Here is a 25,685-nt window from a genome sequence, read left to right as displayed (position 1 = left end):
TGGATTGTTGTGGCGTGTTGCGAATGCATTCTCTATCGCCGTCTGGTGGCAATAAAAGGTAACGACGGGGCGAATTAAAAGGTCACGGTCGGGTGATTTTCGCCAATTTATTGAGAAAACGTTGAGGTACACTGTGTAGGAACAAAATGGGGCAGATTGGGGGCGGGGGGGGGTGATCAAAACCACACCAAACATTCTGGTGGTACCTCAAAAGTAAAAGACAATTCCACTGAAATCTAAAATACACCAACTCTGAACTTTGGTCTTTTATACAAGGTACAGGACGTGTTTGGATCAGCACCACACACATGAAATGTTTTTTTTTCTTAGCCATTTATAGCACAGTGGGATCTGATTCGAAAATGAAAACATCCTTGACAAAAATAAACAAAACCAAAAAAAAAAAAAAAAGAAGTGTGTGAAGTGTGATGAGGTAACGCTCAATCCGTCCAAATTAACCTGAGGTACACAAATTACAAGGAAGCAGCAAGAGTACAATTGATGATACACAAAATCATAAAGACGAGCACTTCCAGTCCCGCACCAATCTGTGGCGATCCCTCCAGTACACTCACAAAAAAGGACAACAAAAAAAAAGCTAGACTTGTAAGATATACACAACAACAAAATCATATAATAGCAGCAAACGAGTGAATCACAATTTAATTGTTTTTAAGATGAGCGAAAGAGAAGGGGAGGAAAAATCTTTTTTTTTTTGTAGCAGCAAAGAGAAATGACATCTGTCAACTCGTGTTCTCGCTTTGGAATGAGCTCTTCAACCCTTTTGACACATTTCATATATATTTTTTTTCCTTTTTGCTCGGTGAAAATTACCACTCAAAACGTGTGCGCGAGGAGAGAACATGTGTTAGCTTTTACCTTTAATTTTATATACACAGTTTTAACTTTCACACTGTGAAAGCCTCCAAAACTTCCGAGACTTGAATGCAAACGCGCAATATTCAGCTCTGGAATAATTAGAAAGGAAGGTTTGCCTATGAGAATTCAAGTACAATTAAATAAAACACAAGCAAATTAAAAAAAAAAAATGCGCATGGTCTTTTCTTGGTCTACGTAGATTCAATCACCAGCTTTCATCACCCCATGTGGGAATCCAGCCCTAAAAAAAAATAACTTAAAAAAAAAAAAAGACCCTACTCACCAAAATGATCACTCATTGACCACGTCTTTTTTTTTTTCTTCCAAAAGTGCATCAATATTGTTCCTATGTCACGCCTCGCTCCATGAGCCCAAAAGTACTTTGGCAGAGCAACGCTTAAACAGAATCCCGGAAACTCCTCATTCCCTCCCGGCTGGCTTGGTTTGTTTCTTACAAGAACAAAAAAACAAAAACAACCCCCCCCCCCCAAAAAAAAAAACAAACAAAAAAGGAACCTAGCTTACATTCCCGGTTCTTGACCAACACCTGCGTCTGTCCCACTCGCAACCTCCGCGAAATCCTGACTCGCTCTCACCGCCGACTTTGGGCCTCCTTGCCACTTCCTGTGTGAGCGGGCCCAGCCCACTCCTCCTTTTTCGCACCACCCCGCCCCCAGCAGCACTACAGGTGTCGGCGACCACAGCTAGCGGCTGACGCCAACGCCTGGCAGCTAACGCCAACGGCTAGTGGAACCACCAATTAAATTGAATAACTGCTAAGAGGCTACAGGAGTAACATAATTAGTACTAGCTAACTATACAAGAAAAAAAAAAAAGTTTTGTCGCCGTCAAAAGAATATAATAAGCTATTTCTCTTCAAGTATGAAAATATATTCAGGCTTCCGTTCAGCGAGGGAGTGGGGGGGACACACCTAAGGCACTATCAAGTATCAAGATCCTTAAATACCTTGTTTGATAACATGCGGCACGTACGAAATACGTTCGAAGGCAAACAAACCGGAAAAAGGAGGAAAAACTCGGAATTTCTTAGCGGCGAGAAATTCTTGGATTGTCAGGCCGTGGCCGTTTGTGGAAGGGGCCCACCGGGGCTTCATAAGTTGACGTCGCGCACGTCGGTGGGGGTGCTGGACTGGTCCTGCTGCTGCTCCTGCGACTTGTTGCCGGCGTTTGCGCCGCCCGCTCGGTTGTCCTGTTGCAGGCTGGCGGCCAGGACGCGCTCGATCTGCTCCTGGCACGCGCGCAAACATTCCTGGAAGTACACGCGCACCCTCCGGTCAATGTCGGAATTTCAGTTCTTTGTGTGGCTGTATGTTTGCATTATACTGCCGCCTGGTGGCCAAATAAGGATGCACCGTTTATTTCTTGCCATTTGATTCAATGGCGTTCTGACTGCGGGGTTTTTCTCAAGCGCAATATTGGTGAGTGCCTTTAAAAAAAATATATAAACGACAAAATTAATTGTCGGCGCATCCAGCAGGTCTGCGCGTAGACGTGGGAGGTCGGCGGGTGGCTGTCTGCCGGGCGGCTGGCAAAGCAAAGGGGAAAGCCGGGGCCAGCATTCCTTTGAAATGTTGTCTAATTGGAACCCGATGGGCCGCCGCCGCCGGCCGCTGTTGTGACGGCGGGGGTCGCCGTGGCAACGCGGACCGCAAACGCGGGAGGCGGCGGCCCGCCACCACAGCGCAAAGAAAGAGCGTGGACTTTTTTTGGGGGGGTTGTTTTTTTTTCCCCCCATCTTGGGGGCGCCACACCATTAAAGCACACACGCTACTGCGCCGCCATCTTGTCAAAAAGTGCCATGATGGATCACCGGAGAGGCAGAAAAGCAACGGCTGACATTTATGACGCCATCTTGAACTTCCTGTCACCAAATCCATTCAAAACACCAATGTGCTTGCTCAAAACGGTGTGCCCCCCCCCACCTTTTTTTTTCTTTAAACAGTCAAATTCGACTACTAAGTTAGCAATTTTGCCTCGCTAATCAGATGTATTTTGAGAAAAGCATCCTCTCAAAAGACGGAAGCGCTCGTCCACCGGGAGGGGCCGAGCGCTCCAGTGGGAGAGCAGAAATTGCATGTGCGAGACCGCAAGAATGCGGGCCGCCGATGCTCGTTATAGCAGAAGCGGCGGCGGCGGCCAAGACAAAAGCGCTTGCATGTCAGCGGCGGTTTCACACTCACTACTTCTGCGTTGGTGATCTTGGCCAGCAGGTCCGTCAGGTTGTCTCTCGTCAGCCTCTCGTCCTTCTGCTCCAGCTGCAGACCACAGACGGCGGCCCCCATGCTGCCGCTGGCGATCATGGAGGGGGGGTTCATGGCAAGACCGTCATCTGAGGAAGAGAAGGCCATCGGCGTCTGGTAAACACGTGTGAGTAAGTGCTCCTCCACTCTGCTTTTTCCCAGGCTCTGAATTTCAAATGGTGCCCCCCCCCCCCCACTCCACCTCGGAGGAAAAAGTGATTGGAAAAGCAGAGCAGGAATCCTCCTACTCGTCTTCAACGACTCCCTGTAGTCCCCGTCTGGATGCCTGAGCCGGAACGAACCGCGCCGCGAGTCAAAATGATGGGAAAATGTGCCGCATAATGCTTGGGGGGTTGGGTGGGGGGGGGGGGGCAACAATTAATCAAATTCACTTGAAAAATTGGATCATCAAAAAAAAATATGGCAGCATCTCAATTGATCAATGAATGCTCAAGTCCCAAAAATATTCAACAGCATTTTGTTTCCAGGCCAACTAAAAAAAAAAAAAGTCTCCAAACTACAGGAGGGAACAAGATGGCCCAACACGAATGTGAAGAGCTTCACGTGGCCGTAGAAGAAATCACATGCACGCCGACAGTCTAGTTATTCCCCCTTTTTAATGATCGCTTCTGTAACAGAGCTCCTGGGGGGGGAAAAAAAAAGTCGCCTCCTCCGCTACTCGTTTCCTGCCATTGAATTCGCGGGGAGTAGTCGGCAGATAAAACCAGCGCCTTGTACAACGCGGGCCAGGATATGAAAATATTTAGCAAGGATTGTCAGGAGGCGAGGCCCACGGGGAGGGGAGGGGGAGGGGGGGGGGGTATTTTGGACGACAGGAAGGAAGATCACAGGATCGTCGCCCTGAAGGCTTCCCCCTGTCAACACACAATATGACTCGAGGAAGAGGAGGGGGGGGAACGGCGTGATTGATGCCCCCATCGCACAAGTCATCCACGTGGGATAAGGCGGCTCGAAAACGGGTCACATGAGTCACGGCGGGAGAATGCCGGCCAGGCGGGGCGTGCGTGCGTGCGCAGAATGGCGCCTTTACCTGTGGCGCACAAGGCGATGAAGGTCTGCGTGTGCTTGCGGATCATCGGCACCTTGTCTTCGGGGAGGGGCAGCCGGCGCATGATGTGCTCCAGAAAGTCGTTGGGGATGACGGCCGCCATGTTCCACCTCAACTTGCCCAGCACCACCACCTCCCAGTTCTGAAAACGGGCGACAGCGACGACGTCCATCAATACGTTTGTCTTGCCAATGACAGCAAATCCTTTAGCACCCGGCGGACTTTGATCTTATCTTGCGCGCCATTTCTCATTCCTCACATCCTTTATGTGCGCGGCGGCGTTGGCATGTGACGCGCTCGCTTTTTGCTATTTGAGGCAGGGCGCCGAAGGTGCTCTTTTGAATCGTTCGTGTACTTTAGCTGCCAGCATTGATATGATATGATTGATATGATTAGATATGGACACGTTGATCATGCTTGCACTTATGACAGCCGAGCAGGAATCTGACTGGACTACCAAAAAAAAAAAAAAAACCCACGACAAAAGCCCATTTTCATCAAACACTCATGCGCAATAACGATCATTTGATTCGATCCATACTTTTTGTTCTAATGCACATCCATTCCTTTTAAGTCAGCAGATAAGCTCGGGTGGGGCGGATAAATGGGACTTCCTGTTCTGGAGGGCTAATATTTGCATCGGTGCGTTTTGAAGTGAGCAGGATTTTGTCAGCCGTCCAAAATGGCTTCTCTGCCGGCATACTTCAATCGTTGCTCTATCGCACCGGATGAAGTTACGTTTCGTACCCCGTTACAATTGGACCAGCTGGTACGAGCAAATGATTGACAGCAGCCGCACACATGCTAGCATTCAACACCATTTATCCCCCCATGGAGGCCATTCAGAGTTTCGCAGTCCATGCGCTCACTTCCTGGACAGATGTCCCCCCCCCCACCCCCCCTTGGCCCCCACCTACTCTTCCAGCTCGAGAGCCGCTTTCCTCTGCCCATCCCGTGAGGGTATCTAGGAATATGGCGCACCGCCACAGCAACACGTCAAACATGAAGGCCGAATGACTTTGCATCTCGACATCTACTTTTAGAACAACTCGCTCATTACTGAGATCTCGCGTTTGGTTTCTTTCCTGTGGCGCAACTTGAAAATGACTCCATTTCCAGGGGGGTTCGGTGTGAACACTAGATGGCATCGCACTCCTCTCCGGGGATGAGAGAAATGGTAGCTTCCTGTGAAACCAACTCCGCCATTAGCACTAGAACGCGAGGCCCTCGTGCTTTGAGACCTCGGCTTACCAGCAGCTCCAGTGGTGAGATGGAGTTGTCCGTGTACATGCACAGCTTCTCGGCCGAGATGGGCCTGCTGTCCTTCAGTTTGGAGGCCAGGAACATGCACACGGCACCCAGCAGCTGCAGATAATCCTTCCTGGTGGGCATCACGGCAAGGAATCTGTCCAAATAATTGATGGCCAGTGGGAAGATGTCCTCTTCGCTCCTCTCGGCCTCACACACCTGGAAAGGGGTTTAGGGGTGACACACAAGAGAGTGCATTTTAGCCAAGAAAAAAAAATGCAGCTACTTTGTGCAAGTAGCAAGTAAAACTGATTTTGGTGTTTCCAGATGCAGAAATGCAAAAGGAAGTCATTGGGCCGAGATTTGGTTGTTGGACAATGCTTACTTCAGGCTTACTTTGCACACACACACGACGAAAAGTTGCAGGTCGCCATGCTGCCTGTCTTGCTTGTGCAGTTTTTTTTTAAAAAATCGCAATAATTCGTGCGGTGAGTAAAATTGCTTTTTATCCAGCTGTAAATTAGAATCAAGTTGTCGTGTGTCGTTCGGCCCAACTATTCGACGAAATTAGGCCAGTTTAACACCACTAGCACAAGTAAATATCAAGCTAGGCTACGTCTTTACGAAGCTGAATTGTCTTCGTCGTGGAATTTCCGACTCTCCCACGCCTTTTGGTGACTCATCTCCACAAAATTGTCGGACAACTCCGGTAAAAAAAAAAAAAAACATCCACCTCGGGCGTGCAAACGCGCCGCAAAAATCGTGCAATTATGACCCCCCTCCAAAAATAAAATTTTTTTTAAAAAAGCGCAAATTAGCCAGCGTTAGCATCGGAGTCAAAACCGATCTACCGACCTCGAGCATCCAACCCGCGACGATTCGCCTCATGTAGGGCTTAATATCCTTCTGGACCCGCTGGAAGTAGGAGCACTGCGGTAGGAAGCGGTCCTCCACGGTCAGCAGGGTTTGCAAGACCCGGTCATCGTGGAGGATGTTCGGGTCCACCGGGGCTTTCACCTCCGACACCGACTCCATGCAGTAAAGCTCCATGATATGGCCCGGTCGCTTTTCTGCGTGCTTGGTGACGAAAATATGAAGCCGATATAAAAGTGTCACGGTGTGGGGGACAACGGGCAAGAGGAGGAGGAGAAGCGCCCTGCTCCAAGCATGAGGCTGCGACTGCAACTTTTGTTTCAGTCTTGCTCCCACCGCTCGCCTCGTCGTCTCCGTCTACTTCTTCCTCTTCTGATGACTTTTCGGCTGTCAAGGTGGCGCCGAGGGAGATGCGGAAGTTCCGGTTGACGCCTTCAAAATATCAGCGAGACAAATTGGGAAGGCTCGACAAAGTAAAAGCACTACAAATAAAAAGTCATGATACCAAACACACATCGTCTTGTCTGAAATACTTAATAGGGAACTTAATGGCCATAAGATTGGCGTCCTACCGCACTTTGTTGTTGTGGGGAAAAAAGTCTAAATAAATAAGATATAAATTAACAAAGCCATTCGAAGATAAACGGAAGATGACTGGCTCGTTCATGCTCCGAGTTCTTGCATGTTGTGGCAATAACTGCGACTGCAATTACTGGTGGTTAAAAAAAAGAAACAAGTGAAGGATATATTCAATAAAAATATCAAAATGAATGAGGCGATTCAAAGGAAGCTAACAAAGCTAAAAGGCTAGCTAGCTGCTGGCGTGTTATGGTGGCAATAAATTCCTTTGTCATTCACTGGCCACAAATAGTCAACATTCTACTGGACTTGTTGGAGTTGTTACAAAAAAAAAAAAGGTGGGGGGGGTGCTGCATTTTTCTGAGTCAATAATTCACTGGTGAACACAAGGAATGTCAGAAGCGGCACAGTTAGCTCATGTGCTAAATATGCTGTGTGTTGTGCAGAGTAAAGGCAGTTTAAAAAAAAAAAACGATTAAGTTATCATCATGTCTCGTAGGCCCGAATCCTTGCAACCTCAAATCGCAACATCAAATCGCTTATCGATTCCCGACACGTCAGTCTTTTCGTCACAATCTGAAACGAGTCTTTGATGTTGAACCGTGTAAACGGATGAAAAATGGAAAACAAAAAGTGCAGTTAAATATGTCTCAACTCCGAACCCCGCACCCCCACCCCCCCAAACTGGTTCAAGTACATCAGGATAGGATATCATGTGGTCGTTTGGCCACGTGTGTCTCTTATCATGAAAAGACATAACTGAGCTGCTTCCGATCATGTTGGAAGTCTTGAATGACAGCTGAACTTCTTTTCACAACCCCCCAAGCCATTAACCCCCCCACACACTTTCTTGCTCGCTTGCTTCCCCTCCCCCTGCACCCAAAGAACTGAATGAGATATGCAGTTTCATTGAAAACACACACGCGCGCACTAACACACACACACTGTGGAGCTATTATGAGAGGCGAGCATGGGAAGGGAATGTCAAGGTTAGCCAGATTAGCTCAACTTCAAAGTAAAGACGGTCGTTCTTTCCTCTTCTGTGATGTATGGGGACACACCGACAAAATAGGTCTACCCTATTATACGCGGACACTTATGGGAGGGGGGGGGAAAACAAAAAAAAGACGTGTCAGACTTTGAGTTGTTTGGACACGTGCGTTATGATAACGTGCGCACGCGCGCACACAAAGGTAACAGAGAGCGCTGGGAAAGCGTGGAGGAGCGTGAAATCACCTTGATCCAAAGATTCCCCTTGCATACCAGCCCAGTCAACCTACGAGAGGCCCGCACATGGGCAGCAACAAAAGTCAGGGGAGGGGGAGGGGGGGGGCAGAAAAAAAGTCTCTGAAGAGCAGCATCACCACCCACACGAAAGTGAAATGTGAAGAAAGTTAGCCACAGCGGCTTCCTTGCACTCGAACCGTCAGATGCAACGAAGGAGGGGCGGGGGTGACACACTTTGGGTCCCATGCTTTCGATCCCGAGGAATGCTTTGTTTGCGCTTGCGCTTATCGATTCCTTACACGTCACGAATGAGCGATGTTGTGTAAACGAAACGATCGGATCGCAGAGAAAGGACGTGGCAACTAATCATTCTGAAGCGCAAATGACACTTCCGAGTCAAACTTCTTTCCCGCCTTTCCGGCAGCCCCCCCCCCGATACACAAGCGCCATCCCGCCGATGTTATGGCTCCGTGGCTACCCCCCCCCCAGGGGTGGAAAATTGCTAGGTTGAAGCGTACCACTGGCCAGCCAAAGTGGAACTTCCCCGCAGCGGGCTTCTGGAAGTCGGCCAATCAGATGAAAGGAAAACCCTAAAGAGAGGGAAGCGCCAAAAAAGGATGCGCCGGGCGAGCGTTTTATGCGGCAAGTTGCTTGATTACAGCTTAGCAAGGGACAGTAGCGCCCAAGACGCTACGGCAGGAATGCTGCGGCCAGGACTCCCGCCGAGCGACGGCCGACGGCCGAGAGGAGGCGCCGCGTGCGTGTCACATGGTGGCCCCGCTTTTATACGGGTGCTCCCAAACGTGAAATGTCGCAGGAGAAGTTGGGAATGAGGTGCTTTCCCGCACAAGTCCAGGAAAGGGAACGGCAGGCTACTTGCTATCAAGACATCCAAGCGCCTTTTCTTCCGTCTCATTAACTCATCACATAGGCAGCCACCGTGGAACACAAATGCACAGATGGGGGGGGGGGGGGGGGGGGGGGGGGGGGAGAGAAGAGGGTGTTTCCCACTCTCTGTCTTCGGAATGTTTTGGCTATTCCCAAAGTCATCATTCAAACTCAAATGGCAACATTTGGAAGCGGGACAATGAAGGGACAGATCGCAACATCCGGCGGCTCGGCCTTCTCGCCAGCTGGTCTGGAGCTGCGGAACACAAGAGGGGTTTTCTTTTCGGCGCCGAGGACCCCGGGTCACCCCCCCCCCCCGCCCCCTTCCCCCGCGCTACCTCAACCATTAAGTGTGTATACAAGCGTGACATCCAGCAGCTTGCGTGGCTCACTCCTGGGCCGCTTTCTCCAGTGCGCCGTCGATAACGTGCAGCGGCGGTGGCGGAGAAGCGGGGGCAAGAGCGCACCCGCGCAGGCCGCAAAGCGCTTCTCTCCTTTCAAAGGCATTGACGAGTAGCAAGAATGAAACGTTGCAGGAATTGTCGGTCGAAATATGTCAAGCGCGTTGCGGCTGGAATTCTTTTCGCAAGTCAGGTAAGCCCAAATGAGACTCTGCTCGGGGGGGGGAATAATAGTTTTCAGAGATCCGGGAGTCGCTTCTGCGGTGCTCAACCAATTGGAGCCTTTGGAGAAACGTAAATGATTGGAAGCTTTTTGTTCCGTGAGCTTACTGCGAGCAAAGGCGAAAACTTTACGAAAAAGGCGGACGCCCCGAGCGAAATGCATCGTTTCTTTGTGGGGGTCAAGCTGGGATGAAGTCATCAAGCGACATATGCGTGTGACATCACCGCCCCGCTGCGGAACGCTGAAGCAAGTTGCAAGTGAACAAGTGCGTGTGTGTTGGGGAACGGATGAAACGAGGAGAAAAGAAAAAAAAAAAGGGGGAAAATTCCGGCAAAGAGGCGCGGGTGGCAGCTGTTGACAACTGGAAGCAGATGATTGGCCGAGGCCAATGAGAGGGTGTGTCACGACGACGGAGAGTGACAATTCATCAGGGACAGGATGTTTAATCGAAAGACGAGGAGACCAGAGAGTCTTGCAGCTGGACGCTTGGCGGCCTTGCATCCGACAAAAGCAACTCGACATCAATGCCCCCCCCCCCCCCCCGCGACGATGCTTTGACAGCAAGTCGCCGCTTTCCAACAACGTCCAGCTATCGACGGAGAGTACCGAAGCGAGCTGTGCAACTTTGCGGCGCTCAAAGAGTTGATCAACAGACCGCGAGGCTGTCACGCATCAAGGGTAACCCCCCCCCCCCCAGTGACAGGACACGGTACCCCCGAAAAAGGCACCGTGATCCCCCCCCCCTCCTCCTTCTCTAAAAGGCCTCATTGTTCCGCAAATAGTTTTGCTTTCTTCGCGCGTCCGCTTCCCGTCACGCACGCGGCAACATTTCCACTGCCGCACGCTTACATTTCCCCCCCCTGAGAGAAAAGGCGGAGGAAATGGGGAGGGCGGAACAGGGGGCGCCTTGCAATTTCAAGGCTTTCAAAGTATCCCTGGCCAGGCGATATGGCGCTTACAAACATGGGAGAGCAAAGGGGAGGGCTCGCGTCTGGGTGGCGGGCGGCAGCAAAAAGAGCCCCCCCCCCCTAGGTGGGCGACCCGGATAGGCCTCGGCAAAAGCCGGCGGGCTCCCCTCGACTGTTGCGGAATGTACAGTAGCGTTCCGCCAGTCGGACAAACACCAGCATACTGAGCCTATCTGCAGGAAATGCCGGGATAAGTTCGCATAGCCACGGATGACAACATCGCGCTGAGGCCGTCAGAACCGGTGGGGGCGTGGGTCGGGGGGGGGGGCCTGGGGGGCAAAGCCGGTCCGACAAAACACGCAAGCTTGTCACAACGGCGCTCTCTTCTTATTTTACCAGCGCATATCAAATTTCTCCCCGATTTATTGGTTACGGTCGCGTGTTGCGGGTGCAGCATTGCTTGGATCCCACAGCAACAAATCCAGTTCGACAGGCAGACTCACAAAAAAATAAATAAATAAAATACGGGGGTGTCAATTAAATAACGAGCTTGACGGACCAGATCATGATGTTTTGTTTTGAGGTCAATCGGGCACATCGTGACAGGACACGATGGTTCCCACGAGCCAATTCCCACGTTGGCTCTCTGGCATCGAAGCGGATTGGGATCATACTGGAAGAAGATCGTCAATTCTTCCCAGCGCCTGTGTGTCGTGGAGCTACGAGGGTCCGCTCGGTCGCAGGCCAGCGCTTCCCAGGACCGAGACCACCTCCCCGGGGAGGAAGGCCAAGGAAAGTTCCGGCGGTGCGACTCGGCGACCTCGGCATATAAGGACAAAATGTCCGCCCGCAGCGACGGAGACCCAAACCGCCTCCTTTTCAATCTCATACGCGCTCGCGATACTTTGGAAAATAAACGTCAGATTTGACGCTGCAAATTTGTAAAGTTATAATACCTCAACCAGGTGGATTTGTGTTTCCAACCCCCCCCCCCCTCCAATTTTATGGAACATCCATTGACAAGACACCAGCCCACCTCGGACGTTAGCGTTGGGGACAGGGGACCAAGAGCAACAGACATCTGAATGTGCAACCGCTCCCCTTTCAGTCCGCCCGATTCTCAAGAAAAAACGAGGGTGGACTGTGGGGGGCGGGGGGTTACTCCTCCACTGACAACCTATGATGTCTTTGTTTCCAGGCCGCTAACAGGAAGTCGTTAGGACTGATGTTATGCTTGGAAATGCGGGCCAGAGCTCGGCGCCCTCGGTCAGGATTCCCACTGTCAGCGAGGAAACGAAAGCACAGGGGAGGCCTCCCGTTTTATGGCCAGCCCCATCAAAACGTCAATTCCAAAAACTTTCAGATCCTCGACGGTGGGAAAAGCAAACAAACAAACAAAAATGGGATGACGGCGCCCCCCCCCAAAAAAAAAAATGTAGAAGAAACTCATACTAGATCCAGCACTTCCTATGGCAAAGCGCCCGCAACAAAAGACACACACAAAAAGCCGCGTCAGATTCAAGTGTGTTGACCTGCAGAGAAGGGGGGGTGGGGTGGTGGGAGCAAACACTCTTGCGGAATGTGTGAAATGTGCAGCGTGGGAGGAGAGCTTCCATCCATGTGGCTGTGAGCAAGACGCAAAGAGCTGCCAAGGTGCGGCCACTCTCACTCCACCCCCTCCACCCTGACGGCTGTCGTCAGAATGGGGGGGGGGGGGGGGGTCCTTCAAGCGAGCCGGCTTCATCCAAAGAGAAGCCGTTTGCAAAATGTTTGCAAGGGGGGCTCGCGAGTTTTGCAGATCGGGACCGCTCGGAACTCGTTCCTGCCACTGTTGCATTTTTCCGTCGGAAAGCGCATTTCAACTTTTGACATCGACGCGCGACTCGTTTACAAATTCAAAGCTGGGCCGTACCATCCCGTACGCGGGGGAGGATGAAAAATGCGAGCGTGTCGCAGGCGTGACTCGAGGGCCGGGTTGGATTCTTTTGGCGACATACCTGGCGCCTCCCCGCTGACAGACGGCGTCGCGTGGGAACCCGCGCGCATCCGAGCCGATCGTTCGGACGGTGAATTGCGCAATGTGCTCGTTTGCCGACTTCTCCAAAAAGCATCATTTTATTTTATGCTTGCTTCGTATTTTGACGTGCTAACGAGTGACGCGCTAACCCCCCCCCCCCCCCCACCCCAACCAGAGCATCCTTAACGACTGAGAGCGACACCCGTTTGGAAGACGGCGCGGACGGGCACGCGCCAACACGTCCGGCGCCGCGCCCTCTCGGAAACCAGGTTTTCCCACCGAGGATTTCTTTTCACGACGACGTACGTTATTTTATTCAAATAAACGAGCGGTCGACTCGGTCCAACTCTCGCTACAAGATGATATTGTGCAGACTAAGCAATGAAAAAGCTCCGGATGGAGACGCGGGGTACACGTCATATGGGCCAGCCGTATTATTAAGAACCCGAGATGTGTGACGGGCAGGTAAGAAGGAACGACTTGGCACGACTTCAGGAAAGGGCAACGTATATCGTGTGAGGAGCACGGCTTGTCATCGTCATTAGCGCCAGGCCTTCACTTGAAAAATATAAAACGGGTCGCTCGGGATCCACGATATATTCCAAATTCCACGGAGAACATCTTCTTAAATGGCCACTTGAAGCCAGTTAGAGGGCTTGAATTGTGCCCCTTTCCTGAAATGCGGCGTCAAGCCATGTGAACTTCTTTCCAAAGCGTTGAAATAGCACAAACAATGGCCGACTGTGACGGCAGCTCAGTCCAAACGGAACATTGTGTGGGCCGTGAGCTCTTTGGCTTTCGGCTTTTTTATTTTTTTCCTTCTTCTCTTTTAAATCAAAGTGGAGAAAAGGCGCAGTGACGCAGCGCGCTACAGCCGCCGATTGTCGTACACATCAAACGGGTCCGCCCGGGGCACACTTGATATCGCGTTTCATTCGAGTTGAGGCTCTTCATTCATTTCGGACTTTTACAGTCGGACGGGCTGCGCCCCCCCCCCCCCCCCCCCGCCCCCCAGCAGCTTCGGCCTCGCCGCCAGCCGCCCTGGAAAAACCCCGTGCATCTGACTCGCATGGCCTGGCTCCACTTGTGTGTTCTGCTTGGCCCGGGCCGCTCGCTCCGGAGGAGGCGGAGAGCTAGCCAATTACCCACGGCTGCCGCGAGACTCGTATGATGTCACCCCCCCGCCCCCCGCCCCCCACTCCACCATAACAGGCTGCAGATGAGAGGAGGCCTAACGAGAAGCAGGGCCGCAATAAAAGGAATCGCATTGTGCGGCGATCGAGTTGCTCCTCATACGAGCGCCTTTGTTATCGGCGACGATAGCCCCAAAGGAACGGCGCGGCAAGGCGGAAGGACGATGTCGCGCAAAGGCGCGAAAAAGCTACCGGGACCATCTGCCTATGATGGCGAATGTTTGGTGAAAGCAGGGTTTCCTAAATCGTGGCGTGCAAGAGGCGCCGGAGTGCGCAAGACTCAAACGGGAACGGCGCTCCGGTCTATTTTGACATTCCACCGTCTTGCCACAAGTTTCACTTCAATTTGAGTCACATCGTTGGCAGCCGCGTGACACCGCGTGACGTAAGACGGTTATTTATTTTTAGAGTTAGAGAGATCAAAATGGACATCGATGGCGCCATTTTGGGGGCAGGTAAGGGGCGCGCTAACTCATGAGCTTTGCTTGGGATGTTGAAGAGGGACGTGGCTTCAATCAAGCTCTTGGCTTAGCATTTAGCCTCACTTTTCTACAAAAGGCGGCTTTTCACGCCAGCGTGGCGCCGCTTTGTCAAACGCCAGAAGAGGCAAAAGGGCGAGCTGCCTTCATTTATCAGCCGGGACACGTGGCTGCCCGCCCCCCCCCCCCCATAGCACTTGAATGTTTTGTAGTGTGCCAGCAAAGTGCCATCATAGCAATGCTGCTAAATGTGACAGGAAATTAAACAGTCATCAGGTTCGTAGCTGCAAATATCATTTACATAAGACACACGTGGAGATGCATGTTAATCGAAAGCGATGATGTTGGGTCTACCGTGTAACGCAGCGAGTCACAGCAGATCCCCCCCCCACCCCCCTTGACATGACATCAGCCTGAAAACGCGCAAAGTTCCGAAAGCATGACGAGCATGTGCAAACAGCACGGCTCCATCAAAGCACTTTATCAGCCGCCCGTCATGAGAAGACCTCCCTCCATCTTGTCGGCGCATCTCCCGCAGAACATTCCATCCGCCGTCCCGCCTCAACCCGCCGCTGGACTTTCCCACAGAACCCTAAACCCGACGAGTGAGAGCGGGTCATTGTTTGGTCCCCCATCCAAGCAACTTCCCCGTGGAGGAATGCTTGAGGAATGCCGCCGCCGGCTACCTGGCATTAGAGGGTCTTTGTGTGGGAACGGCGAGGAGGTCAGAGCGCTCCAACGATGGGACGCTCACCTCGCCGAACGTACGTACCCCGGATGAGCCCGATTCAAACAAATCCAATTTGTCACTGGCCGCTAATGCTTCTAGCTAGCCATGCAAATCAAAGTTTTAGTCACATCGTGAAAATGCAGCAATTTTTTTGGTTTGTTTGTTTTGCGACTAGACACGAAGACGCACGGAGCGTGCGGCGGTAGTTCGCGCTTGTGCGATTCGAAATGCCAAAGTGAAATTTGGCCTGGAGGTGCAGTTGCCCTCACTCCTCCTTATAGGAGGTGCGCCAGGCCAGGATTTATTATGATACGTTCCGATCGTGTCCGGATGAGTCTTCAACGTGACAAGTCGCAACCAGACGACGTGTTTTGTTTTGTCTTTTTAACGACTCCCCCCCCCCCCCATGGGAACGAAACGGCGAGGGCAGGCGAGGGCAGACGAGCGGCGCGGGCAGGTGGTTCAAAGGTTTCAAGATGGCTGTTAGGACAGGAAGCAATTTCCCAGTAACCCGAGCGGCCCGGCTTCAAAATACATGCCGACGTGATGATAAGGAGCGCAGATAAGGCGCCGACTGAAGGGTAACGACGGGTGGGGCGCCGTGAATAAGAAGGGGGGGGCGGTGGGGAGCCTTGGACGACTTAACCGTCTGCTCAGCGTTTTCTTCCTCCACCCTGAACGCATCGAACGCGCATCATGGAATCGCAGCGACAGCCACCCAAAAGTCACGTCACGCTCCAAACCAAACCGCCGCCCCGCATCACTTTTTTTTTTCCTCCCCTCACAACAAAAGTCACCGCAGCACATGTGTAATTTGCGACACGCTTCCAAGAATCTCAAACCAAGGGAAAATGGCAGCTCCAATTCCAACCGTTGAAGATAAGAAGCCGATTTTGAGTTATGTCGAGGCAGGGATTCCCAACTATTGACAGTCTGGGGCATGTAATTATTGTCTATATATGTTTTGGGGGAGGGGAGAGGGGGGGTTTGGTTAAGATGATGATGGGGGTGCGTGGCACCGACCGCACACGACGATTGACCGTACAATCAGATTTGTAAACCGCTGCAATGACCCAACAGATTCCCGGTAAATCGCGGCGTCGCACCGTTTCGGATTTCGTTTGGGATCAGCACAGTTTTTGATAAGTGGGACAAGTTGAGGCAGAAGACAGTATGTGTCAAAGACAGTCGTAGAAAGTATGCGTTGCCATTGTGAGAAAAGATGACGCAGTCGCAGTGAACGGCGAATATTCAATTCGAGCCGGTGCAGTGAACGGAGCGACGGCAACGGTAAGGCCTTCTTTGTGTTATCTCGTTTTGAAGTGTCACAAAAAGCTAAAAAGTCACCGCTGTGCACGTTTCTTTTCACCAGTGATTTTGGTCAAACCCGACAAGGTTTGAAAACCTGTTTTTCCGGTCAACTACTGTTTTCATATCGTCACGCAACGAAAGATCAGTTGAAATGCTATCAAACAGCTGGCAGGATGGGAAAGGCACCTTTGAAAATGGCTGGCAGGGAGCAAGTCCAACAAAGGGGGTGCGCGCGACTTGAAGAGTTTGCAAAAGACTGACCTTGATGAACATCACAGGCTTTTCTTTTGGAGCACGTGTGCCACCGGAAGGGGTGCGCCGCTCTCCTAAAGGAGCATCAAGAGCACAATTCAGTACTTAGTGACTATATAACAGGCGAAAGTGAAAGCAGTGATATGCTTTTATGATGCCTTATCAACATGAAAGGGAGCACACATCAAAGCATCCGACTTTAGTTTGCGACCAACAATAGCGGACGTCACCATGGTTTCCAAGACAGGCATGCAGAAAAAGGAGTTAACCTGGAAGTGCATATTGACAAGAGGGTAAACGGTTCACACTTAGCTCGTACCAATTCGTTTTTATTTGGCTTTTCCGCATGTTCTTCATTCATTTTTCCGCAAAGAATAAATGGTTACATCGCTGCTAAGTAATGACAACGCTAGAACGTAGCGAGCTAACACAGCGGCCTTCCGAGTGGAACCGTGGTTGACAACAGGGCCGGGCGGCCATTTTGTGGCTCATTTTCGTTCATCAACAATTAGGTGACAAATACCAAAATGGCCACCGCTTGCATATATTTTTCTGTGCGCAAGTTTGGACATGGCTGCCTTAAATTAAGTCTGCAAGCTAATCTGCTGTGAGAAGGTGACATCAGCTCCATGGTTGGAATAAATCAAAAAGCCACACCAACAATATGGCGGCTCCGCTTGAGGCTGATTTTTAAGCGGTAATATTGATGACGCTAGTGAAATGTCCGGAATGCAGCACGAGAGGGGGAGACGGAGGGATCTTTCTGAAAGCCAACACTCAACAAAAAAAAAAAAAGTTCATTTTCTCCAGCGCACGCTCACCTAGCAACGAGCTAAACACACGTCAACACTGGCGCGGTGTCACTGACGCGTCACCGCAGGGGCTGGCGGAGTGCAGATTTCATTTAAACTCTTATGATGCACTTCAATTACAATAATAAGACGAGTGACACCATTCACTCCGATTACTAATACATCCAATGACAACGAATCGCTCAGATTATGATCCGATTCATTCCAACTGCAATCAACACAATTCACTCAAATTACGAGACGCGTCTCTGAAAATCGCGGTACGATTCACGCCATTCACAATTCCGCTAATGCGGTGGATACCCTTCAATTACACAATGAGTCACTGTAAAGAAGATACACTCCAATTACCAAAGTGGGCAAGAGTGCATTCCACTAACAATGATGCACTCCAATAATAATAACAACGCAAAGCGATAATACAATTCGGACATACAATACCCTGAGCGTTCTCTAAACAAACTAATGGTGAAGCTATACATCTCATCTCAGTACGACGTGACGTGGTAAAAATTAAAAATATCTTTTGCTCAGACTTGTTTGGCATTTGGTGACTTTTATGGGCAACTGCTCACTGATGTGGTCAGCCATGCTTTTTTTTTGTTTACTTTCCACCCTTCGAGTGCTTAAGTAGGAAACTTGTGGAGGTTAGCATGCGCATGTGATGACTCTTGAGCACCACCTACACACAAACACGTGACACTGCTGCATTTATTTGTTGAGGTACAGTACTCAAAGCATAAAACATGTAGCGGTAATCTGAATGGACAGGAATAATAAATGTAATGGGAAAAGTGCGAACCTTTCCTGCGCCAATCACCTTGCTCTTTTCTGTGCATTTGCTGGAAAAAAAGGAAAATACAGCATCAGTAAATTGATCAAATAATCAAAGGTGAAAAGATAGATTACCTGACGTGTGAAACGTTGACATGTGGAGGGAAAATAAAACAAAACTGCAGCTTTGATATTGTGTGATTATGAAGAATATATAGACCAAAGGCTTCAACTGAGACTAAAACACGAGCTCTGATTAAATAAACAGCAAATTTATTATTTTACTTTGTTAACCGTTTTGTTAAGCGCTTTGTTACAGCTGTTGTGAAAGCGCTATAGAAATCAGCGTGTATTGTAAATAAAATAACACTTGATTGAACATCAACAAGGACGGAAAATGAAATAACCCCATTACACATGATCCACAAGAATGCACTGTAAAATCCCTTTCCTATCCTCGAGCTGCATCTTTTATATCAACCAGTTTGGAATGACATTAAGGAGAAATCAAATTACGAGAAGGTCCACACTCAGTCTTTCCGAGCTCGATAATATGGAGCCGTCATGATGTTCCACATCTGTCGGAGCAGCTGATGTAATTTGGAAATCCACACAAAGGAAGACGGAAGCACTACCGCACAGAGAAAGAAAAAAAGTGCAAGCGTATTCATGACAACATCACCAATATGCACATTTTTTTCCCATTTGGTGTAAAAGCATACCTGGATCCAGGCGTAACAAAAGCATGTAGAGAATAAGAGCTGCCAAGATGAGTTTATGGAACGGGAAGAATCCGGAAGCAGACGTCAATCTCCTGCAAGTAAGCCGCAACAAGGCCTCCACTTTGTGGAGAAGGGAACCTGTGTGGAGCAAGTTCCAGTATACCGTTAGTGCACAGGTGATGTGTGTAAGGAAGGAGGACAGTTTTCGTTGTTGCTCAATCGAAAGATCAAAATCAGTTCTCACCTTGCGTCGAGGCATTTTCAGGTCTTAAACTACAATCTCTGGTGACATCTCGCGCCTTTTTCTCACGTTCCTCTTGTTCTATGATATCCCGAGCCGTCTGTTGTTGCTCTTCGGTGAACGTGGCGCACCCCAAGTCGCCAACGACAAGTTCCCGGGCCTGGTCCGTGAGTTCGAGGGGCAGGAGGACGTGCAGCAGGTAGAGTTCAGCCACCGTGCGAAACCCCTGGAGCCCGCGGTTAGATGGGTTGCGCAGCCACACTTGAGTAGCCTCTTTCACTGCTGCTGGCTCGCCCACCTTGGCGTAGAGGAGGATGCTGTCGGAAAAGAAGACAAAGGATGAAAAACACTGTGCAATGGCACATGGACAATGTGATTCCCTTGTACTCACCACATTTGCAGTATTTTAGCTGGTATGTCCTCCTGATGCCCATAATGCTGACGGACCCAGGAGAGCACACCTGGCCACCGGTTGAGCTCAGCCAAAGCTTGAATGCCCACGATGCAAAAGCCAGCCTTAAGTTCCCCCCTACTTGAGTGGATACATGACATGAAAATAAATAATAAATTGAAGAGTGTGGTTTAACTTAATACGTCACCTCACGTCCTCTTCCTCCTCGTGTGCGAGGCTCTCCAGGCCTCTCTCGCAGACGTGAAAAGAAGCGTCGAAGTCTTTATAGAGCATCAGTTGCTCGGTGGCGTCTTCCAACATGTCCAATAGTTTGCTTTGAGTCGAAGACAGCGGAGTCTTGAAAACAACCGTAAAGTCGCCGCTCACCGTAGGGCTGCTCATGATTTTAGTTACGACAGAATTGTTTAAACTCAACAGAACAATGTTACAAACTTTTGTTTTATGACCTAAAAAAGCTAAATATATAATTACACGCACACCAAGGTGTTATTTGTATCCGAGAACATACTGGTGGACGTTGTTTAGCGAAGCTTCCGGGTTGGTGACGATTAGCCAATGAGAAGTCATGTCATCACCCAGGGGAAAGAGAGCCCAATGAGAGCTGGCGATCTTCAGTCTATGCGCACAGCCAATCAAATCGCACCTTCTTTCACGTAGCTGCTCTGCGACTTGTAAACACGTGTCCATTCCTTCCTGTATCTACGGTCCAACTTCAACGGAAAGATCTCCAACCTGTACGCTACTCTATGTACTGTAGTGCGTTTATTGTTTAGAGGTCAACATTATGACGTTGAGCACTTCAATGCCCGATTTGCGTTGAATAGCGTAGCAGTTTGATCGCTAACGAGCTAGCAGATGTTAGCTTTGCTATTTCTTTACTTGATCATATTTAGCAAAATAATACCAATGTCCGCGATTTGTCCTAATTTGATGCGTCAAACGGCGTCTTTTAAAAACACGAAGTCAGAAAGTGCGTGAGGACAAATAAAATGTGTTCATGGTGATTTTTTCCCCCCATAAAGACAAGATGGCCAAAAGCTTGCGGAGTAAATGGAAGAGGAAGATGCGAGCTGAAAAGAGGAAGAAGAACGCCCCCAAGGAGATGGCACGCCTGAAACAAGCCCTTGGTCTGGGCAAGAAAGGCGAGGATGCCGTGATGAGCGACGTGCAGGAGATCGCCACCGTGGTCCCGGTTGAGAAGATCAAGAAAGAGGCTGACGTCGTCACGGAGGGAGACGGAAACGACGGTGAGCGAGATTGAGCGTCTTCACGCTGCCTTTACTTGCTGATAAACGCAAATATATATTGCAAATAAACGATCACTTGTGCTGCAGATGGCAGCATGGACTTGGACAGCAAGCGCAACAAGAAGACACTGCTGAATGAGCACGGACAGTATCCGGTGTGGATGAACCAGCGGCAGGCCAAGAAGCTGAGGACCAAGCGCAAGGCTCAGAAAAGCGGCCAAAAAGGAAAACCATACAAGAAGAAGGGCATTGCCTGGTGAAAAGCATTGCAACAAAAATAAAAAAAGACTCTGGAGGCAATCGGTCTTTCCACGATGACTGCCACAATGTGGATAACATTGATGTACCACAGAGGCTCTGTTTATTTGGATGGAACAGTAGAAACACTTTGGATGGACACAATAAGTAAATTTTTGTTTCATCCCCCCCCCCCCCCATAATGTGCATCTAAACAACTGTAAAGCCATTAGTGATTTACCAATACTACTCAATTGAGCCATAAAGAGTTGACAAATGTAAATTTCCCTGGTTATTATTTTGGTAACCTAACCAGGAATAGGCATATGTCCCATTAACGTATTGGATGAAATTATTATTTTTGTAATTTTTACTCTTAGCATATCTAGCAGACTTTTTGCAACATAAACATTTCGTATTTTTTTCTGTTTGCAGTGTCAGGAGACAATGTTTTTTTTTTTTAAATTAATATACTTGGCCAATTTTTAAATGATTGCTATCGGGTGGAAATATTTGACAGTTTGATATTTTCTTTTATTTTTTTGTGGTCACCAAGCAAAGAATTACCCATGGGTGTATAAGGCATTGTCAAATGGAGGAGCAATAGTTCAGTTTTACATGCAACCTTTTGGGTTGGCAAGGACACAAAAGAATTTGAGCTAATTATAATTGAAAAAAAAAAAATAACGTAGTTTGTCTTTTACTTAGAAATGCATTCCAAAAATAGTATATGTGGCCTAACGCTTGAAATCGAGCAACTCACAATGGCCAAATATTTGATCAGGACATCTCTATTCTGAATGGGAGCCAAGTACTGTGTGTTGTTTTCACAATATTTGCAACCTTTGACAATTATGCCCAGCCATTAAAAAAAATTAATAAAAAGCTTACACGTAGCGGTGCGCCCCGCGGCTTTTGCCGTCTGTGTCTCACTGCGTCAGCTGGACATACGCGGCAGGAAACAGGCCAGTGCGTCCGTGGCAGCGTCCCTTCCACCAGCCCTCATCGATCATCTCAATGTCAGTGATGATGTCGTCGGGGTTGAAGGAGATCTCGTCCTCGTCCTCTGCAGAAGTGAGCCGATACATCCTCACCGGCGCGCAGATATGATTCAAAAAATATGAGCTGAAAGTAGAAACGAACCTCCTTGATAGTCGTAAATAGCGATGGCTTGGACGCCACCTGACAGGTCCTCGTAGTCATCTGCCGCTGGCACATGAAAACAAGAAGATTCCAAAACCCAAAATACAAGTCAAAGTGCCGTTGTGTACATACTTGTGCGTTGATGCTGTACCTGACCAAGCAGCCGGGGGCGGGGCGCCGACTTCTTCGTATTCCTCGCCTTCCTCAATCAACGTCGGGAGTGGCGGCGCCACCTCCTCGTACTCGTCGCTTCTGTCCTCTTCCTCCGTGACTTGGTCATACACATCCTCCACCTCCTCGACGGGGGGCAGGGGAAGGTCTTCTTGCAGGAAGCGGTCAGAGGGTAGAGACGAAGCCGGCGGCTCGTTGTCGGCTGATTTCAACTATGGACACACGGGATCAAGACTGCACACTTTAGCAGGTATCGCAACGGAAATGCACACACGATGCCTGTATGGAACCGGTAACCTGACTTCTGGCTATATTCAAAAGTAATTGACCTGTGCTTGTGGTTCTTCCGGTGTATTCCGGTCGATCTCCGGTGATGCGTCACACTCTGCAAGCACTTCTGGAACATCTGCAAGATGAAGTTGGTCGTCTCTGCTCTTGTGCTCCTGTACAGCAAGCAATATTAAAGTGAACTTGCTAAAAATCCTCCCAGGATTTTTCCTTTTTCAATTTTTTTTTAAGTGGGGGGGTCACCAGCTGTTTGCGTTCTGGTGCCTGTCGTCGGTTCTTCTCTCGGTCCTTCTTGCTACTCTTCTCGTCTACTCTCCTCACCGTCTCCTCGTTTGAGGCCTTGGCCAGGCTCTCGAAACGAGCCTTCAGCTCGCCCGCATTGGCGCCGGCTGCACGGAACGCACAGTCAATGTCAACTTTGTTCTCGGCATATACATAAATCCATCAATCAACAATTTACAGGCTTCTATTGGCTGCGTCTTCTCATAAGCAGAGGTCGGGGAGTCCATGTCAGAGAAGCCAGCTGCACTCTGCAGCAAAAAATACAAAGATTTCAATCAAGTTGAATGGCTGAACACAGCACGACAAAATGTAGTTGAACCGACTCACTCACCTTGTCCACGCGCTCCGATTGTACTCCATATCGACCTCCGAAACCTGCTGAATAATCTGTACAGATTCCACCGGATTACAGTGATGTTGCGCACCGAATGAGTGCCGCCGCATCCGAGTTCTGTCACCTTTTTGGGACTGGTGTTTTTCTGTGCGTCCCTCATAGTCGTAACCCACGGCGGCTCTGTCCACTTTCTCCTTCTCCACGCCGTATTTGCCTCCGAAGCCTTTGGAATAATCTGGTGCCGCAAAAAGGGAGGGGGGTAGGTGGGGGGGGGGTGAAATCATGCAGAGTGCAATGCGAGCAACAGTGTTTATCCACCTCTCTGCGACTGATGCTTCTCTGTTTGGCCTTTGTAGTCATAGCCCAAGGCGGCTTTGTCCACCTTCTCCTTTTCCACGCCGTATTTACCCCCAAAGCCTTTGGAATAATCTGGAAGGACACACATTGGCACGAGACTCAATGTAGTACAAATGAAGCATTTTATATGACAGAATAATTCCAGTTGACCAACCTTTCTGTGACGTATGCTGCTCGACTTCTCCTTTATACTCAAAACCCACAGCAGACTGCACAGACAACGTATATATATTGGATACGTAAGAATTTCGGAATCCTATATGCTTCTCTTTAAAGGTTTTTATTTTAAACATTTCATTCAACAAAATTACATTTTAAAAGTGCGCGTAAAAATGTATTTACAGTGGCGTTGGTAGTATTTGTTCGATACTGGTAACTCCTTGCAAAATATGGCTGATGACATATTCTGCCAGAATATGTACATTTATGATTATTTTTGAAGTTTTCCGTTTAAAGGAATGAAAGCCAAGCATAAAAAGTGTCGACGGAAAGTTGAATGAATAAAAATAAAACCTCGTCCCTCTTGTCCTCTGACCTTGTCATGCCGATCTTTCTCCACCCCAAACTTCCCTCCAAATCCCTTGGCCGCATCTTTCTGGGAACTGTGCTGCTGCACTTGAGCCACATAGTCGTGTCCCACCGCCACCTGCACGACCACAAAATGTTTGGTTGACTTTTGATCAAAACATGAAGCCTATCAATGTCAATCACACCTTGTCCATGCGGTCCTTCTCCACGCCAAACTTGCCTCCGTAGCCGTACGACGCTTTGGGGGTCATCTCCTGATGCTTCACCTGCTCGTGCTCTGCTGCCACTTTGTGCCTCAGATCCGCAACACTGCAAAAAAAAAAAAAGTCAAATTAAAATTAAATCAAATTAAATCAAATCAAATTTAAAAAAAAAACATAGTTCAAGCTTCATCGCCATCTGTTTTTTCGGTGGTCATGATGCATTTTGGGGAAAAAAAGGTGTTAATACGTAATACGACGACGGCATTGTCAAGTGAATGATTGTAAAACAAAACTAGCTATCGACCCAAAATGTCAAAATAATATATTTTGCAAAAACGAGGGACCGCTAATCTTTCTTAATTTTTTCATACCATCAAAATCTGATGGAATGAGTGAGTCATTTTCATCCCTGTCATTCACCCAATCCTTTCTCCACTGCTTCGTCTCACACTCCAAATACTGTTGCCAGCTCTCCCCGTCCTTTTTGTAACACAGTATTGCTAGTGTCAACATTTGCTAAATTCCATATTAGGCGATAACTTGATCCGCTCTCACTTCCCCTTCCTGTTTCGACACATTGACAGCCATGAGCGAATGCAGGACTCAATAAGTGAACACGGATGGCAACTTGAGTTACCTGATGGGTTCTTTGTGACCAGAACCTTCAATGGTCTTGGCCCCCCACCTCTGCTCCTGCTCCGACACATCATTCTGAAAAAGGAAGAGTTTACATCAACATACATCCTGCACCATATTGGCAGGAAGTCCTCACGCATTACCTCAAAGTCCGGGTCCGTCTCCCAGTCGTCGCATTCGGCAGCCACCTTCGCGCTCACATTGTGGCCGACCATCGACTTCCACATCTGCAAAACGTAACGCATACAATGACGGATTCATATTTTCAGAAATTCATTGGGGATGATGGAAAAAGTGCACACACAAGTTTTATTTCCCGAAAATGAACCAGAGCAATGTTTTTTTTTAATGTACATGCATGAGAAAAAGAAAGAAAACATATTTGCACTGCGTATTGTTTTAGCATTTCTCATAAGACCGATATTGGTGAATTTGTACATTTGCACATGTTGCTTGTCCACACGATGCCGTCATAGAATTGAAGATTACCCAACTGCATCTTCATCAATAAGAAAAAACGTAACATACTTGTTTGGTTAAAAACCAAAGACATGACATCAAAAACATTTACGTTGAAAGAGAGGCTCACGTTACCTTTTTGTCAGTTCTGTAGATTTCCGTGTCTCAGTAGAAGTGTCGAGACGGAAGGTGCGCGAGCATCAACATCACGTGCTCGAGCGGTGTGCGACTTTGCGACTTGACTTGTGGGCTTGTCATACCGAGTACGAACACTTGAAGGCGGTGTATCAAACTACAGTAT

The 25,685-nt window shown here is 49.0% G+C and overlaps 4 protein-coding genes across 7 annotated transcripts; 1 reads left to right on the top strand and 3 right to left on the bottom strand.

The window, feature by feature from the left end:
* Positions 1 to 93: 93 nt before the first annotated feature.
* LOC127593873 (G1/S-specific cyclin-D2-like) lies at positions 94 to 18,192 on the bottom strand. 2 transcript variants are annotated; one of them, XM_052055604.1, is made up of 7 exons: positions 18,153 to 18,192; positions 16,548 to 16,612; positions 6,313 to 6,762; positions 5,461 to 5,676; positions 4,192 to 4,351; positions 3,081 to 3,229; positions 94 to 2,149 (listed from the first exon to the last, which is right to left on the bottom strand). In XM_052055604.1, the coding sequence occupies exons 3-7, from the start codon at positions 6,505 to 6,507 to the stop codon at positions 1,991 to 1,993; spliced, it is 879 nt and encodes a 292-aa protein (XP_051911564.1). In that variant the 5' UTR covers positions 6,508 to 6,762; positions 16,548 to 16,612; positions 18,153 to 18,192; the 3' UTR covers positions 94 to 1,990. The 2 variants fall into 2 exon arrangements, with proteins under 2 accessions (XP_051911564.1, XP_051911565.1); XM_052055605.1 differs by lacking the exons at positions 16,548 to 16,612; positions 18,153 to 18,192 and adding an exon at positions 8,146 to 8,160.
* pex26 (peroxisomal biogenesis factor 26) lies at positions 18,044 to 20,133 on the bottom strand. 2 transcript variants are annotated; one of them, XM_052055603.1, is made up of 6 exons: positions 19,687 to 20,133; positions 19,479 to 19,616; positions 19,091 to 19,404; positions 18,847 to 18,984; positions 18,655 to 18,755; positions 18,044 to 18,192 (listed from the first exon to the last, which is right to left on the bottom strand). In XM_052055603.1, exons 1-5 carry the CDS (start codon positions 19,878 to 19,880, stop codon positions 18,655 to 18,657), a joined length of 885 nt encoding a protein of 294 aa, XP_051911563.1. In that variant the 5' UTR covers positions 19,881 to 20,133; the 3' UTR covers positions 18,044 to 18,192. The 2 variants fall into 2 exon arrangements, with proteins under 2 accessions (XP_051911563.1, XP_051911562.1); XM_052055602.1 differs by lacking the exon at positions 18,044 to 18,192 and having other exon boundaries at positions 18,378 to 18,755.
* Positions 20,134 to 20,526: 393 nt separating this feature from the next.
* Positions 20,527 to 21,266, top strand: llph (LLP homolog, long-term synaptic facilitation factor). Its single transcript, XM_052055610.1, has 2 exons — positions 20,527 to 20,746; positions 20,834 to 21,266. Exons 1-2 carry the CDS (start codon positions 20,527 to 20,529, stop codon positions 21,004 to 21,006), a joined length of 393 nt encoding a protein of 130 aa, XP_051911570.1. The 3' UTR covers positions 21,007 to 21,266.
* On the bottom strand, positions 21,050 to 25,651 carry hcls1 (hematopoietic cell-specific Lyn substrate 1). Of its 2 annotated transcripts, XM_052055594.1 has the most exons (15): positions 25,520 to 25,651; positions 25,069 to 25,152; positions 24,927 to 25,000; positions 24,272 to 24,395; positions 24,094 to 24,204; positions 23,713 to 23,767; positions 23,520 to 23,630; positions 23,326 to 23,436; positions 23,199 to 23,254; positions 23,046 to 23,115; positions 22,829 to 22,974; positions 22,627 to 22,740; positions 22,278 to 22,509; positions 22,127 to 22,192; positions 21,050 to 22,049 (listed from the first exon to the last, which is right to left on the bottom strand). In XM_052055594.1, exons 2-15 carry the CDS (start codon positions 25,150 to 25,152, stop codon positions 21,913 to 21,915), a joined length of 1,491 nt encoding a protein of 496 aa, XP_051911554.1. In that variant the 5' UTR covers positions 25,520 to 25,651; the 3' UTR covers positions 21,050 to 21,912. The 2 variants fall into 2 exon arrangements, with proteins under 2 accessions (XP_051911554.1, XP_051911555.1); XM_052055595.1 differs by lacking the exon at positions 23,520 to 23,630.
* Positions 25,652 to 25,685: the final 34 nt, after the last annotated feature.

Source organism: Hippocampus zosterae, chromosome 21, assembly GCF_025434085.1.
Source record: "Hippocampus zosterae strain Florida chromosome 21, ASM2543408v3, whole genome shotgun sequence".
NCBI classification, from domain to species: Eukaryota; Metazoa; Chordata; class Actinopteri; order Syngnathiformes; family Syngnathidae; genus Hippocampus; species Hippocampus zosterae.
Note: the sequence above shows the minus strand (reverse complement) of the source record. Positions and strands in the feature narration are given on the sequence as shown.

Bases quoted from the DNA above. Each gene is read 5' to 3' on its own strand.
- LOC127593873 (XM_052055604.1), bottom strand. From the start codon at position 6,507: ATGGAGCTTTACTGCATGGAGTCGGTGTCGGAGGTGAAAGCCCCGGTG. The intron at 5,677-6,312 runs GTCGGTAGATCG...ACCCCTTTCCAG, and splicing joins TCGCGGGTTGGATGCTCGAG to GTGTGTGAGGCCGAGAGGAG. The intron at 4,352-5,460 runs GTAAGCCGAGGT...GCCCGTTTTCAG, and splicing joins TCTCACCACTGGAGCTGCTG to AACTGGGAGGTGGTGGTGCT.
- pex26 (XM_052055603.1), bottom strand. From the start codon at position 19,880: ATGAGCAGCCCTACGGTGAGCGGCGACTTTACGGTTGTTTTCAAGACT. The intron at 19,405-19,478 runs GTGAGTACAAGG...CTTTTCCGACAG, and splicing joins GCTAAAATACTGCAAATGTG to CATCCTCCTCTACGCCAAGG. The intron at 18,985-19,090 runs GTGAGAACTGAT...TGCTCCACACAG, and splicing joins TGAAAATGCCTCGACGCAAG to GTTCCCTTCTCCACAAAGTG.
- llph (XM_052055610.1), top strand. From the start codon at position 20,527: ATGGCCAAAAGCTTGCGGAGTAAATGGAAGAGGAAGATGCGAGCTGAA. The intron at 20,747-20,833 runs GTGAGCGAGATT...CTTGTGCTGCAG, and splicing joins GGAGGGAGACGGAAACGACG to ATGGCAGCATGGACTTGGAC.
- hcls1 (XM_052055594.1), bottom strand. From the start codon at position 25,152: ATGTGGAAGTCGATGGTCGGCCACAATGTGAGCGCGAAGGTGGCTGCC. The intron at 22,510-22,626 runs GTCAATTACTTT...GTGTGTCCATAG, and splicing joins CGGAAGAACCACAAGCACAG to TTGAAATCAGCCGACAACGA. The intron at 22,193-22,277 runs GTACAGCATCAA...TTCATGTGCCAG, and splicing joins GCCCCCGGCTGCTTGGTCAG to CGGCAGATGACTACGAGGAC.